The sequence below is a fragment of the Capsicum annuum genome, unplaced genomic scaffold (assembly GCF_002878395.1).
Source record: "Capsicum annuum cultivar UCD-10X-F1 unplaced genomic scaffold, UCD10Xv1.1 ctg21862, whole genome shotgun sequence".
NCBI classification, from domain to species: Eukaryota; Viridiplantae; Streptophyta; class Magnoliopsida; order Solanales; family Solanaceae; genus Capsicum; species Capsicum annuum.
In genome coordinates this window covers 11,682-29,126 of record NW_025827846.1, presented here as the reverse complement: position 1 = coordinate 29,126, position 17,445 = coordinate 11,682, and the positions used below count along the sequence as shown (strand labels likewise).

Sequence of the window (17,445 nt, the reverse complement as noted above, 5' to 3'; positions counted from 1 at the left end):
GACAAAGTCATCAATCCTATGATGAGAGTAATTATTTTTCACCGTAACCTTATTCAACTAGTGATATTCTATACATATCCGAGGAGACCCATCTTTCTTCTGCATGAATAGCACTAAAGCACCCCACGGAGAAACACTAGGACAAATGAACCCTTTATTAAGAAGATCCTTTAACTGCTCCTTAAGTTCCTTTAGTTCAACTGAAGCCACTCTATAAGAAGAAATAGAAATGGGATGGGTATCCAATAGAAGATCAATCCCAAAGTCTATTTCCCTATTGGGAGGACTCCTTGGAAGATTATCAGGAAGGACATACTGCAAAGAGGGACTCTTAGAGTTAGAATCTTTAACCCAAACTAGATGATATAGACACACTTCAGAAATTAATTTTTGAGCTTTAAGATATGAGATAAACCTTTTTTTGGGTACTAAGAAACTCCCTTCTCATTCTAATACCGGTTTATTAGGAAAGTGAAAACTGACCTTTCGGATCCTAGAATCTAGATAAGCATAGCATGAATGAATCCAATTTATCCCTAAAATATATCAAAATTCACCATATCAAGCTCTATCAAATCCACCAATGTCTCCCTAAGAAAGATGGACACCACATAAAACTTATAGATTTTTCTAGCAATTATAGAATCACTCACTAGAGTAGACACAAAAAATAGGTCAGAAATATCTTTAGGGCCAAAACCAAAGTGCACAACCACATAAGAGGTAACATAAGATAGGGGTAGAACCCAAATCAAGTAATAAACATCATGAGAGAAGAGTTTTAACATACTAGAAACAACATCTAGGGATACCTTAGATTACTAAGGAGTAGCAAGTGAATAAAGATGATTTTAGACAATGTTGATGCCTAAGGTAGCGCCCTTTGGCATAGAAACTGAAGAAGTGGAAATTAAAACCTTATTAGCTTCAGTGGAAACCCCGTTTGAAGGATAATCTCACTTTATATGACCAAGATGACCATAATTATAGAACCGATTTCTACCCACCTCATAATAACCACAGTGAAGCTTTCCACAAAAATGGCAAAAAACATAAAGTAAGGTTGATTGATCTATATTATCCTAAGGCTGGGCACTCTGTGCCTTTGGACAACTACTAGCCTAAAAACAACGATCACAAAAAGGCTTATGATAAGAAGCACTAGCTATCAAATAAGAATTTCCCTAATTCTTCTTCTTGGTCCACTACTTACCACATCTACCATTGTTATGCTAAGTTGCACCCTACTCTATATGCCTGAACGCTTATTCAACTTCTTCCTATCTCTATATACTTTTTTCTCATCCTCTACCTACTGTATATAAGCCACTAGCCTAGAGATATCTATATTATTGTTCAACATCGCAATCTTTCACTCTAATACCAAGTCACAAGATAAACTAAAAGAAAACTTCCTTATTTGAGATCTCATATTATACACCAATTCAAGAGCATATCGAGACAACTGCTAGAACTTCAGAGTATACTCCTTAACACTCATCTTACCATGCCTTAAGTTCACAAACTCTTTTGTCTTATCTTCTCTTAACTACTAAATAAAGAAGTGATCAAGAAAGGAACTTTAAACTCATCCTATATTAATGGTTCAGCATCATTACCTATTGAATGTTCCCACTCCTCATACCATTGATACGCTATATCTTTCAACTAATAGGAAAAAAACTCCACACCCTATAAATCTATAGCATGCATTACCCTAAAAATCTTCTCCATCTTATCAATAAACCCATAGGATTCTCCTCAACCATAGAGCATTAAAGGTTGGGGGATTCAACCTCATGAACTGGCTAACGCAAGTGACCTCAGATGAACTCACAGCTGAACCAATATGACCAGACTAAGAAGACAGTGATACAACAAGCAAACCAAGCATATGAATAGATTTACGTAACTCTGTATTACAAATATCTCTATAAGGCAGTTGATCATAAGTATCACCAGCCCTGGAAGACTAAGAAGGACAAGTAGGGACATGTGGGACACTATGTGGAGTTGTACAATTAGGAGCAGGGACTCTAGACTAGATCTGCACTCTATAAGAAGGATGCATTCCCTCCATATTGTCCTCAAGTGGGACAGATGTCCCAACAAATTTCTACAATATCAAATTTTTTAGGAGGCATAATCTAAAATGCAAGTAATCCAGGAGTTGAATAAGATTCAACACAACTAGACTTTACAGACCAATATAGAACGTAAGAAAGGAAAAGATTCCTAAATGCCTCATAGCCTCACCCTTATAAGTGTGGGATACTACACACTCATAAAAGGAACTCTACTTGATATGGGTTTATGGATACCCAAAGACCCTAAACGTGGCTTGGATACCAAGCTTGTCATGACCCAAACTAGGGACTAGTTATGACGGGTATCTCAAGCCCAACATAGTCGAGAAATCACCCCCTTAGCCTAACCTCAAGAGAGAATAAATGTAAACAGCAAAAGCTAACCAAAAATAACATTAAGAACGATAGATAGACCAACTAAAAATTTTAAGAGTCAAAACAAACAACCAATCCCATACTTGTCTACAAAGCCTCTAAAACAAGAATTCCAACCTAGTTTAGTACATGCCCCGACCATGATAAAGAAAAGTCATAATTCCTAAAATTTGAAATAGAAACTTAATAAAATGGCAGGGCTTTACAAAAGATGGGAGGCCACCACTTCACAACAACTCAACCAATGGACTACACCACTAAATCCTTTGAGAGTAACAGAAAAACCTTAGGACCCTATATCATGAAATGATGTAGCTTCAGGGATGGTTAGTAGGATAAGCACTGGAATGTAACTTAGGAAAAGTGATAAAATAATGTCATGTCTAAATCAGTTAAAACATATACACATATTCATATATACATATATATAGGTTGCCGGAATAGGGTAAAAGGTCATGATTATAAGAGTTTAAAATCATTAACCTAAACCATGTAGCTTGATCTGTCCTAACGGCACCCACATTCACATATTCTTGCTGAAAGAGCCCAGTGCATATTAGCCATACAAATTAAGGAAATTTAAAGAAAAGAATAATACACTAAGGATATATAGTATGTACCACGTACATAATCACATAGACCTTCACACCAAAAAATATGGTTTTTAATAATGGTCCCCCAAAAACCTCCACTTTCACGATGAGCTACACATTCCTTTTAAGCCTAAATTAAAATAATTTACAAATAAACCTAACCATTAACTGAGGAGTCATTCATTATGGCATTTACCAACATAGTATCGTCATACCAATTATGCTTACAAGCTTATAGAATTATGCCAACCAGTCTAATTAACCATTGGACTCCTGATACAAGCCTAAAGAGAACAAGGACTTCAAGATCTTATATAAGATTCAAGTTCGGATTTTGTAAGTGCTTAAAGACCTTTTTGGAGCCTTTTCAAAGCCTTGAGAAAATTGAAGAGAAAATGATAAATCTCTAAATCACATAGGTGCCTATTCATTAAGGGCATAATGGTCTTTACACTTCAAAAGACCACACTCCAAGGGAGCCTCTTCCTAAGCCTCATTAAGGGCAATTTAGTCATTGTTATGTAATAGTATAAATAGACATTCTAGTTTCTATTCTCATTAGCTTTTGACATTTGAATTGAGTGGCTTTCAAAATTATAGACTTAATCTTCTCTTTAAGAGAGAGAACAGTGCAATATGATGTCATTCGCTTCAAGGTTGGGTTGAATAAGGATATATCCTCCTGTTTGACTCTTCACAATTTTGAGACCAGTGATAGTATCTTCTAAGCGGCTAAGGAAATTAAAAGGGAGAATAAAGAGAAGATGGCCTACAAGCTCAAGAATCATCAAGGGTCCTCAGGTTTGTCAAAGAACAAAGAGGTAATTCAATCTTTCTTAGGTTGGAACAAGGAAAAATTTCCTTCATCTATTGCTTCTCAAGATAAAACTAAGGTTGCCCAACACCATCCTTCAAGAAATGAAGGTAAACTAACCTTTACTTCTTATTCTAAGGGTCTACAATATTTCAAGTGTCAAGGTTGGGGTTATAGGGCAAGTGAGTGCCCTAACCGACGTAATGTGATTTTAAGAGAGGGGAAGTTATATTATCTTGTTAAAGAAGTGGAGTTGGAAACTAAGGAGAATGATGACAACTCTTAAGATGGTGAGTGCATAGAACCCACAATTAAAGGTGAGGGTAGTGAAGAAGATGTGTTTCCCTGTGAAGGGGAATGTGATGTCCCTAGTTATGTGGTTATAAGGACTTTTTAAAGTAAGGTCTTGGATAATCAAAGAGAGAACCTCTTTCATACCAAGTGCCTTATTAAAGGAAGTGTGAGTTCAATAATCATAGATAGTGGGAGTTGTGTGAATATTGCTAGTGTCCCCTAAGTTGACCACTTGAAACCACCCACTATCCCTCACCCAAATCCATATATGCTTTAATGGTTAAACTAGTGTGGTGAATTGAAGGTCAAATGACAATGTGTGGTTAGATTCAAGGTGGGGAATTACAAAGATGAAATTTTGTGTGATGTAATCCCTATGCAAGCAAGTCATATATTTTTAGGAAGACCTTGGCAATTTGATAGGCACACTATGCATAATGGAAGGGCTAATAGGTACACCTTTGAGCATAGTGGCCGAAATTTCACTGTTCTTTCTCTTCCACCATCTAGTGTGAATAAAATCCAAGAGAAAACCAAGGAGTTGGATGATAAAAGAAAGAAGGAAAAAGGAGGGGAGGCCTCGGATTGTGAGCATGGAAAAGGAAGGCCACTTTGTTTGTAGGAATTTCCCACAAAAGTCCCTAGATACTCACTAACTCAATGGCTAGCATTTTACCTAGACTTGGTTCTTCTTATTTGCAGGTTAAAGTTCCTAAATTATCAAATAATAATCAACAAGGAGTTTCACATGAAAATATCCTCAATACACCCTTGGCCGAAAGCTTCAAGATAGTGGATTGTCCTAGTCCAAACCGAGGTAATAATGTTATTCTCTACGTTCCCTTGAGTTTTAATTATTGTCATGTGATTCCCTATGAAGAGGTTTCAGAATTTCTTAATATAGGTGTGCATGATTCTTCCCTTGTTAGTTCTCTTGATATGCATAATGAACCATGTGCCCCTAAAATTAGCTCACTACTTGAATATGAGAATAGTGTGATTGAAAACTTTCAAGTTAGTGTTGATACTAGTAACGATGATCTAGATATTGAACTTGGTCCTTTGAACTTGTGTAATGAAAGACATTATATTAGTTTTGTTCATAGTGGCCTTGTGTTTGTCCAAATGGTTGGTAATTCCTTGAATAATTATGAGTTTGGTAGCCTACAGAAAGGAGTGGGTCATCTCAGTTTAACCCCTTATCCTTTACTCCCATTTGACCCCGGAATACTTTTGAGATGTGAAAGTTATAGTTTTGGGTCATGCTCACTTATTTTTTATGTTGATGTTATTCATGTATTTGGTATCCTTTATACTAAGTTTTTTATGTCGAACACCAAGGATATATGGGTGTATGTCAAATGTGAACTACCTTGGAGTGATTATATAATGTTAATACTAATGCTAACCCTCCTATCAAGAGAATTATGTGCTTGTTGTCTCTCTCTTTGATTTTGCAAGGTGTGAATTTGAGGAAAAATTCCTTTCAAGATGGATAGAATGATACAAGCCTAAAGAGCTCAAGGATTTCAAGACCTTGTAGAAGATTAAAGTTCGGATTTTGTAAGTGCTTAAAGACCCTTTTGTATCCTTTTCAAATACTTGAGCAAATTTAAGAGAAAATTAGGAATCTATACATCACATAGGTGCCTATTCATTAAGGTCATAGTGGTCTTTACCCTTCAAAAGACCACACTCCAAGGGCGCCTCTTCCTAATCCTCATTAAGGGCAATTTAGTCATTGTAATGTAATAATATAAATAGACATTCTAGCTTCTATTTTTATTAGCTTTTGACATTTGAATTGAGTGACTCTATAAACTGTAGTATTCTTCTTCTCCTTAAGAGAAAGAACTGAAATTAAGGTTAGGACAATTGATGGATTTCACTTGTGTTGACAAATTGGCAAGAAATATAGGTACTTGGGAAGGTGAATTCCTTTATGTCCACCTAAGAGTGAGGTGTAACCAACATTAGTGACTTGTTTTTAGGTGTTTAATATACACTTTAGTGCTTCTCATGGATGTTGGTAAATGTCTCATTTATCCTTTTTCTTTTTGAATTTTCTAATTGAGTTCTCCTACTTCATCTCCCTTTCTCTAGTTTCTGATTTTTGCTTCTTTAGTGTTCAATTTCTGTTTTATCTTTGGTTTTAGCTATCAACTTCTAAGTTCCATTTAAGTTCCAAAACTATGGGTACCAAGGCAATCAAAAACCATAAATATTATCCATTATCCTTTAATGAAATGCAACGTTTCAAAAGTAAGTTCAACTACGCAATTTCCATATTCAAATCCAATGTTACAAAGGTGGGTTGAGGTTATTACCATTATCAATCCAAAATCTATCAATTTTGGTAAACCCATGTCCCCCATTCCATTCATTATAATCATGAATCCATTAAACCTCAAAAACCATCAATTAAAGTGTGAACAACACATTGAAACTATGGGAAATACAATTCAAGTAATAACCATTAAAAATCCTCAACCCAATTTCAACCCCAATAATTAAAATCGCATGAACAATGATTAAATATCTGACATAATATATAATTCATGTTAGGGATGAGAAACATGACTGAAACACTAAGGAATTTGGAGAAAAATCAAGGATTGGAGCCTAGGTGTTGAATCCCTTGTAAAACCCTAGTGTTCTTTCTTTGGGAGTTAAAGTGGAGAGGGTTAAGGTTTTTAATTTGATTAACTAATGATAATAAGTGCCCTTATGTGTCTTTAAGTCATGGTAATAGTGTGGGGAGAGAAAAGACAAAAATAACCTTAATTAAAATATATAGGAAATTCTGGGTCCAGCCTTCACGACTCAGGTAAAAACTCACCATGAGTCAATGCCTGGACTTATTACTTGAGGTCCAAGAACCCGGTACCTCACTGTTATGACCATGAGTCATCATTACGACTAGCTATCTATTATCATGAGTTATGGTGAAAACTTATGATCAAGGCAGAACTCCTGGGAAACCCTAATTGGATAATGAGTCCAACCTCATGACTCATTACATGAGTTAATGACCTATTACCTGAGTTGTTGTCCTGGCAGTGTTCAATTCTACTTTATAAATTTGCTAATTCTAGAGTTTATCACCTGGGGGGCCTAGGTTTCAATTACCTGGGGTGTCACAATGGCACTTGGATCAGTTATGGTATTATGAACTTACTTTGCTTTAATTTTTGCATGTATACACATTGCTTATCACCAGTATATTATTTGATTCCTATATCTTTTAGCCTTATGGGGGGTTTGCATAGGTATAAATTATAAGTATGGCTTGTTGTATGTTGTGTAATGATTGAGTCTTTCAGGTTATGAGGCCCGATTTAGGTATTGTTTGTCTGGACTAGCCGATTACTTATTTACTATGGATAACTATCTCATGGTTAAACGTTGTGGTTATAGGCCCTGATTATGCTAGCATTAGTTCCCATTATGGTTAGGAAGCCTTAAAATTATAGTATGACTATATTAGGTTGTATATTTTAGTTAGTCTCTCTCTCTATATATATATATACATATATATGTATGTATATGTATTTTTATATATGTATGTTTGTATATATTTGTATGTACACCTATAGTATTACTATATATCCCTCTTTTCCATTATTTATTCAAGTTGTATATCAAGTCCTTGGCCTTGTATACTACTATATGTCCTTCACCTACCCATTGCTATTATATTGTCCAACAATATACTGTACAACAATATATGGTATAGTGCTTAGGTTTCTGAGTATGTCTGGAATACAATAGTTTGTTCTTAATGCCTCAATTTTTATTATGTTAGTTTCCTGGATAATTTGGTGTAGTTTACATTATTGCTTGCATGTTTTTTATATTGCATTATCTTAGGATCTTAGTCAACATTTGCCTACTGAATACCACCTGTTGGTACTCATACTACACTTCTGCAGCCTATAGATCATAGCGTGGGTTCTTGCTGTTGTTGAGTGTGTCATGCAGAGCAGCTATGGATCGAACACCTAGGGTGAGCTCCTGTTGTTCAGAGCATTACTATTTTCCCTCTTATTAACCTTACTAACATCTATATTATATTTAAAGATGGGTTATATCAGAATATTTATTTAGTATTTCACTTTGTATTCATGTTATATTAAAAACTCTTGTACTGATTTCGATGTGCTATGAATTCATAGCACTTATGATGTTTAAACTTGGAGAGTATGTATTTACTTATGACTATTTTGTAGGATTTGATGTGTTTTTATAGTCATTTTGCAAGAAAGTAAGTGTTGGATGCTAAATTGAAGAAAAAGATGAAAGTTAAAGTTTTTGGCTACTTATCAAGGCTTTTTTTTAGGCATAAGTTCCACTTACCACACGCAGGTGACCTTAGTAAGTGCTAGAGGGTCAAGTCCAAAGAGTTGAAGGAGTTGTTTAGGAAGTTTTTCACTTACTAAAGATTGCATACGGTTCGTATATGACCATAATAAGTGGTCATTGACTTTAATTTTTTTGATTGTTTTGAAATAATTTTCTATGGTTTCCATGTAACCTACATACACTCGTATGATGTTTTAAGTTCTTATTACGAATTTTTTGTCAAGTTTTCCATTTTTATATAGGATTTGACTTCAAGGGCTTCTTGTAATCTATAAATACCCTTTAGACTTTGTTTAGTAAGAGGGGAGATATTCAGAGATAGGCCCTTGGGGGCTACCATATACTCTTATTGTTATTGGTATTTTTTTTTGGTTTGTAATTCAATTTAAGACTTTGGGATTTCTTCTTTCATTATTGTGAGATTGATTTTGTAATTTTGTTTGTGAATTCCATGAATTATCTCACAACTATGAGTAGCTAATTCCTTTAGCTAGGGTTATGGGAACCTTGACATATTAACAAAGTAGAGGAAGTGCCAAGTCGTTCTAGAGTAACATTCTTGCATATATTGTGATTTTTTTTAGTTCAATAGATTTCTTAGTGGTGGCCAATGTTAAGAGCCGCCTGGATTCACTACTTGCTTCAGAAGAGAGGTAGGGATTGGGAAAAGATATCACAACAGTAATTTGAGACCCTCTTTTCTATAATAATTCACGCCTTCGCATCTACTTAATTTGAGACCCAAAAGGTAATATTTAATTTGGGATGTAGTGAAAAGTTTAGTAACATGACACTCTGAGGCTCACATGGTAAAGAGTGTTTTGCCAATGAGTACACAAGATAGTTGGCGATACATAACTTGTTAGATTCTACATGCAAGGTATCGGAATAGTTCAACAATGTATGATAAATCTAAAAAGTTAGAAAGCAAGGGGGAACACAAGCCTAGTGTTTGTCTTAGATTGTTTACAACCGAAAACATCCTTTTTATGTTACTTCTTACAAGTTACTAAAAATTCCCCCTTTTTACCTTTTTGCACTGCCTGGTGATTTCAAAAAGTTCAAGAAAGATATCTGGCGTATTCCCTGTAGGATCGACCCCCACCTAGTTGGGTTAATATATTTTGACATTGACTATTTTATCCTTCTAAGGATTGGTATTTTGGGCATTATTAGATTCCACCAGGTTTTGGGACTGTCTTATATGTATATTAGCCTTTTATTATAACTATTCCACTATCTTCATTCATTTTTCTTAGTAGTTTGTTATTAGCAGTTTCAGACTATGGTTTAGCTTATCTACTGGTAGGTTATGGTAGGTGCATCATAACGTGAGAAATTGGGTCATGATAGTTAAGTATTCAATGTCTCAGCCACCAACTCTTGAGTCAGTTCCTATGGTAAATGAATTTCCAAAAGTGTTTACTAAAGATTTGCTTGGAGCCCCCTACTAAGTGTAAAATAGACTTCAGAATAGATTTATTTCCAGATACCCAACCTATTTCAATCACACCTTATAGAATGGCTCCAGTTGAGCTTCACCTTTGTTGAAAGATCTTCTAATAAGGGTTTCATGAAGCCTAGTGTCTCTTTAAGGAGTGATTTAGTTCTTTTCATGCGTAAGAAACATGGTTCCCTCAGAATGTTCATTGACTACTGTTAGTTGAACAATGTCACAGTCAAGAGTGGGTATCCCATTCCTAGGATTGATGACTTTTTAGACTAACTTATGGTGCTAAGTGAATTTCTAAGATAGATCTTAGATTCAACTTCATCAGCTTAGAGTTAAGAGTATATAACATTTGGAAGACAGTCTTTAAAACTCGCTATGGTTGCTTCAAATTTATTGTTATATCTTTTAGACTAACGAATTCTCCAATAGATTTTATGGACTTGATGAACAGAGTGTTTAAGAAGTACTTGGACATATTTCTAATTATGTTTATTAATGGTATCCTTATTTATTCTTAGAGTGAAGAAAAACATACAGACCATTTGAGGATTATCTTGCAAACACTTAAAGATCGCAAGCATTTTGCTAAGTTCAAAAAGTGTGAATTTTTGTTGAAATTTGTAGCATTACTTAGCCACATTATTTCTGGTGAAGGCATTCAGGTTGATCCTCAAAAAAATAAATGAATAAAGAACTGGCTTAGACCCATCTCTTAATCTGATACCAGGAGTTCTTCGGTTAGATGGCTACAATAGATGGTTTGCTAAAGGATTTTTCTCTATTTCTTCTCCTATGTCTAGACTATTTCAAAAGAAATTCAAGTTTCAGTGGTCCAATTTGTATAGAGAGAGTTTTCAAGAGTTGAAGACTCAACTCACCCCCACTCTCATTTGACTCTGCCAAGGTCAGATGGTTTTGTGGTTTATTGTGATACTTTCAGAATTAGACTTCGTTATGTCTTAATATAGCAGGATAAGGTTATGGCATATTCATCTAGACAACTCAAGCCTTACGAGAAAAAACTACCTGATTTATGATCTTGAGTTGGTGGTATTTGTCTTTGCCTTAACTATTTAGAGGCATTACATCTATGGGGCTTATTTTGATGTATTTACTAATCACAATAGCCTTCAGTGTGTGTTAAGTCAAAAATATCTAGATCTTCATCAGAGAAGATAGCTAGAGTTATTGAAAGATTATGATATGAGTGTTTTCTACCATTCGGGTAAAGCCAATATGGTGGTTGATGCTCTTAAAAGATTATATATGGGAAGTGTTGCTCATGTAGAGGAAGAGAAAAAAGAGTTAGTTCGCGAGGTTCACCAGCGAGCTAGATTGGTATTCTGATTAGTTGATTTAGTCGAAGGTAATATCTTTATTCAGAATAGTTTACAGTCCTCTTTGATAGTTTAGGTGAAGAAAAAGCAAGATAGCGATCCTATTTTGCTTAAGTTAAAAGAAGTAGTCAATATTTAAGAGGTCATGGTTTTCTTCTTAGGGAGAGATGGGATTCTTAATTGTTAGAGTAGATTATGTGTTCCTGATGTGGATGACTTAAAACACCGGATGCAAGAAGAAGCTCACAATTCTCAATATTCTATTCACCTAGGATCCACTAAGATGTATTGTGATTTATGAGAAGTTTATTGGTGGAATGACATAAAGAAGGATATCACAAAATTTATGGCTAAGTGTCTAAATTACCAGCAGGTTAAGGTTGAGCACCAGAGACCTGGTGGTATGCTTTAAAATATCAGTATTCCTTCTTGTAAGTGGGAAATGATGAATATGGACTTTATTATAAGGTTTTCTTATACTCATCGACAATATGATTCAATTTGGGTTATTGTAGACCTAATGACTAAGTCAGACCATTTTTTGCTAGTTGACATATCAAATTTAATAGAGGATTATGCTAGACTCTACCTTAGAAGTTGGTGAAATTACACGCAGTTCCTTTGACTATCATTTCATATAGAGCTACTCAATTTGCCTCTTGGTTTTGGAAGATATTTCAGAAGGGTCTTGGAACCCAATTTCATCTTAGTACTACTTTTCACTCATAGATAAATGGTTAGGCAGAGAGGACCAGTCATACCATAGATGATAAGTTAAGAGTATGTGTGATCAACTTTACGGGTAGTTAGGATATTATTTTCCTTTAATTGAATTTGCTTATAATAACAGCTGCCACTCTAATATTCATATGGCCCTATTTGAAGCACTTTATGGTAGGAGGTGTAGATCTCCAATTATTTGGTTTAAAGTTGGTAAAGCTACCTTGATAGGGCCAGATTTAGTTCATGAAGGTATGGAGAAAGTTTGGCTGATTAGAGAAAGGTTGAAAACAGCTCAGGGTTGTCAAAAATCCTATGTAGATGTGAAGAGAAAAGAACTTGAGTTCGCTATTAGTGATCTCATCTATGTGAATATTTTGCCCATGAAAAGGAAGAAGAGATTTGGTAAGAACGGAAAGCTCAGTGCTTGCTATTTTGGTCCTTATAAGATTATGGGTCGTTTTGGCAATGTAGCCTATGAGTTAGATTTTCCTAGAGACTTAGCATCAATGCAGTTAGTTTTCCATGTGTCCTTGTTAAAGAAATGCATTGGTGTTCCCGCATCAGTTGTGCCCTTAGAGAGTGTGGTTGTGGAAGATAGTGTCTCTTATGAAGAGGTTCTGGTTGAGATCCTTGACCGTCAGTTTCGTAAGTTGAGGAATAAGGAGATTGTTTTGGTAAAAATTCTTCGGCAAAATCAGTCAGTAGAGGGAGCTACTTGAGAAGCAGAGGCAGATACGATAACCAAGTACCCTTATATTTTTTCCTTCAAACTCAGTTACAGCTTAAAGTAATAGTTTTTCCTTAATTAATTAATTCTTTTTATGTCATGTCACCCAACTATTCTTATGTCATAACATACATTTATGAGTTTGGTCCAATTCATGTTTCAGTTACAGACTCAATTATCATGCCTATATTCAACTCAAAATTTAGTGTGAGAATTTAAGCTCTTTCCCTAACACTTCAGCTTAGTTAGTTCTCATTCGGGGATGAATGAGCCAAAGGGGGCACTACAATATTATGCATATATAGATATAAAATATGTCGTATCTAAATACGATAATTTTTGTGGCTAAACACTTTACCTACCATATTTTCTTTTGTAGCATGCGTAGCTAGAAGTGGCGTAACTAAAAGTCAGTAACAAACTTTAGCATTTTGTGGCTAAGGCCTAATACCTATTGCTACAAGAATTTCTGGGATGTGGCTAAATATTGAAAAAAAATTACCACAAAAATATATATTAATAGATAATATTTAATTTTCTTGCCACAACAAATTCACTTTGCAGCTATGTCTTATACTTTAGCCACAAAACAAATTACCGTAGCAAAAGATATAATTATTTAGCCACAAAAAATTAAGTATGTAATTGTATGTTTATTAATTAATTGGTCATAGCTATAAATAGTTCACAATATCTGTGATTAGATTTTTAATTATATTGTACTGTAACTAAATTTTGTATTGCATTTTAGTTTTACTGACCAAATCTTTTTTATTAATGGCAATAAGTGTTTCCACCAGATATATTATCAAATATTTCATCTTCATTCATATTTCATAAAATGGGCGAATTCAAAATATTGATTCGGAAAAATACAATTGTATATTTAAAGTTCAAGGTCTATAACTATTCTGCCAGAGACATACTGGAGTTTGTAAAACACAAATTGTCTAAAGAGGGACTAAAAAATAGACGAGATCTCATATTCTTGTCAAATTAACATGATAAAAACTATGTATAATAGATTAGATATTTTCATAATCTATAGTAGTTTGATCCACATCAAACTATAAAAACTTCCAAGGACGGAAGAAGTTGATCATATTGCATTTAAGGACATTAATGTAGTTTAACTACGTTGAACTAGTTTAACTCTTTGCATCAGGGATGAATTCATATCTTCTTTTATCTAAGAATTAAAATGCACCCTACAAATTCAAAAGAAATAATAATTAATGTAGAAAAAAGAGCACATCTAAGAGAAACTCTAATACAAAATGCAAGTTTAATTTATAAAATATTAATAGAACATCAATGAAACGTTGTTGAACAGACCTATATTTATAAATTTATTATAACAACCTACAAAATTGAACCTCAAAATATAAGTCAAATCTGCATGAGTAAATTTAGAAACACAAAAACATACTAATATATACTTTGAAGAAGAAAGAAAAATTTATCAATAAGTTAAAAAGAAAAATATGAAAGAGGGGTGAAGGGGTGTGGCCGCTAAAGGAGATTCAAATAAGGATATATAGGACTTAGGTTTTGATATGAGCCTTCATCATTATTTTTTATTTCCTTATACTTTCTTTTACTTTTTACTACAAGTAACAGTATGGTCCTTGAAATTATTTTGGATAAAATAAATATTATAATTGTATATAAATTAAAATAGTAAATACATGAACTATACTTGTGAAAAAATAAAGAGATTAAATATATGATTCACACGAGGTTAAATAGGGAAATATTGACTAGTATTTAATTATATTTATGATAATATTTTTTTCTCCATAATATTGAATTACCAAAATAGTATTAGAGTACTAAATCAATAATTATACATTTAAATCTAGTTATAACAATATTCTATTATAACGGTTTGATATTTTGTAGTATCGGTTTTCATGTTATAATTAGTGATTAATATAAATACAAGGACACAATTATTTAATTCTACTACAATCCTATATTCAAATTTGACTAAATACAATTACATACTTATTTTAAATGGATATAAGAGCAAAGTACATCCAACAATATTAGATTACACTCAGATAGCCAAATTTGTAAGTTCTCAGCTACATAACCCACTATTTCTTTTTATAAAAGTGTTTACAAAAAATCAAGTACATACATTATTATACAAGCTTTGATTTTTTACGAAAATATGTTTAAATTCTCAATATACAATATTATACACCTAATATAGCATATACAAAATTATAAAAGGTTTTTATGCAACCATTTATACGATTATACAATACTATATACAAAAATTGATTTCACCTTCTATTTTTTGTGAATCTTCTAAAATTTAATTCAAATCTACTCCAAATCACTTTAAATTTAAGTGTTGTATTACTATTGATGTTTAGAATCAATTAAAGCAACATTCAATCAAAATAACTAACCTACTCAAAAAATTTAAGCCGGAACTATTACTCAAGTTTAATTTGAGATGAGAAATGATAGTGTGTGACAGAGATGAACAGTTGTAAAATTAAAAAAAAAGAATATTTTAAATAAGTTTCTTGACACGGCAAAAGTTGATGATTAGCTACAAAAATTTCTTATAGCAAAAAATTTATGACTAATCATTTAACAATTCACACAATTTTTAATTATGTGGAATAAAAATATTTATTTAAACATAAATTTTTATTTTAAATAATTTATTGTGGCTAAAAGGTTATTATTGCTATGATAATTTTTTTCACGTGACAACAACTTATAATTAGCTATGAAAGTTTATTATATCAATAAATTTGTGGCTTGTCATTTAACTATTGGCACGATTTTTTATAAATCGAACCAAAAAAATTGTAACAACCTGAAATTTTATGAAATATGTAAAATTTATGATTTTGTGTGATTTAAATGTTTTACTCTACTTCGTAGTTACATTGTGGTACTTCTGGGGGGAAATTGTCATGATTCCTGATGTATTTTCATGCCTTTTGTGTGATATTATGATTTTTATTAGCCTCCAAACCCTTATTTTAGACTTTTGTAGTTATATTGTGATTCGTATGATGGATGGTTGAACGAACTGCGATAGCAGATCCATAACATCTATTTTAAGGTGGTAACATAATTGGTTGGGTTTTATGACTTTTAAATCTTATTTTGATCCTCAATTTGAAAATTTATGATTTTGGATTTTAGGGGTCCAATTTGTGAAAATAATATTTTTTTGAAATCTTGATATCGTTGTTGATTCCAAAGCGTCAAATTTAGTATGGTTACATAGTTTATTTGCATATATCGAACTTTGAATGCATATCGGGCAACCTGTCGAAGTCTGTTCTGGACATAAAAATTTGGTGCACTAGGTTGCACGATATAGGGTAAATCTCATTTGGTGAGGCCGATTTATGCTTTAAATGCCTGGTAACCTGGGCTGAGTATAAATAGCCTTTTTTGCCCGATTTTGCTCATTCTTTCACCTTGCCTCTTGAGAGTAAAATCCTAAAATAGTATGAGAGCTTAAAAGTGAAGCTTATGGGTACTTGGCAAGCTAGATTAACTTCTATTTCTTAATTCTCTTAAGGATTTAAGGTAAGAATTCACCCTTTTCTGAGTAAATTTCTTGATTAATTTCTCAAAACTTCAAAAATCATAGGGTTTGATTTTAAACCCCAATTTCACTCCTTTTCACTTGAATAATGTTCCTAATCCTATAATTACTAGTTTTCATCAATTTAACCTTTAAAATAACTTTGATCCCTAATTTTAACACGGATTTTAAAGATTTTATCCGGTAAAGCCTAAAAATGGTGTTTCTTCAATTTGAACCTCATTTTTCACTCGATTTGATTTGGGTTTTCAGTTATAGATTTATAAAAATATGGAAAATACATTTTTGAAGTAAGGTTACAGTTTTGTCCTTCTTTTTCAAAACCCATTTCGGTGGTCTGTTTTGACCTGAACCAAAAGTATATAATATAGATATCATTGGCTTTGTTTTAATGCATAGATTCTATATTTCTTGGTTTTAGTTGATTTCGGGATTGATCATAAGAAGTAAGGCTAAGGGTTCAAAGTATAGCAAACCGATTTTGAGGTAGGTTATGACTTAACTCTTCAGACTGGGTTGGGTAGTTAATTTGTATACCAAAATGCATGTTAAGGGTGGGAACTAATCATAAAATATGGCTATCTATATGTTTTGCCTAGGTGGTGGTCTAAATATGATGTAATTATTGAATATGAGATATCATGTGATATGTGTGACTGTGTGGAGTCTTATGTGATAATTTGATAGCATTGAATACACGAGAATAATTGTATTATGTTGTTAGAAAGGCCTGTTATAGTGCCTTTGGCATATTGTGATATAATCATACTTTGTGGGCATGTGAACCACGTAGAAAATGCAAGGATAGTGGAAATAGTTAGTGAATATTTTCTCAAGCGGTTGTGAAATTGTAACATTTTCATTAGTTGTGAAAATACTTCATATGGACTGGTTGTGAAAATACATCATATGGATTAGTAGTGGAAATACTCATTTTGAATGATTGTGAACCTTATATCATCATTCTCATGTTATCATATACATCATTTCACTTGTTTGTTTTATTGCTTTATATTTACTTATTTTTATGTATGTGTACTTGATTTGTGTCTTATGTTATATATGTTCTTTGTAAACACTTGCATTACTGGAAT

The 17,445-nt window shown here is 33.2% G+C and overlaps 1 protein-coding gene across 1 annotated transcript; it reads left to right on the top strand.

Annotated features, from left to right (window-relative positions):
- Window positions 1-12,184: 12,184 nt before the first annotated feature.
- Window positions 12,185-12,757, top strand: LOC124890670. The gene has a single exon (XM_047402454.1). It carries the CDS (start codon window positions 12,185-12,187, stop codon window positions 12,755-12,757), a length of 573 nt encoding a protein of 190 aa, XP_047258410.1.
- Window positions 12,758-17,445: the final 4,688 nt, after the last annotated feature.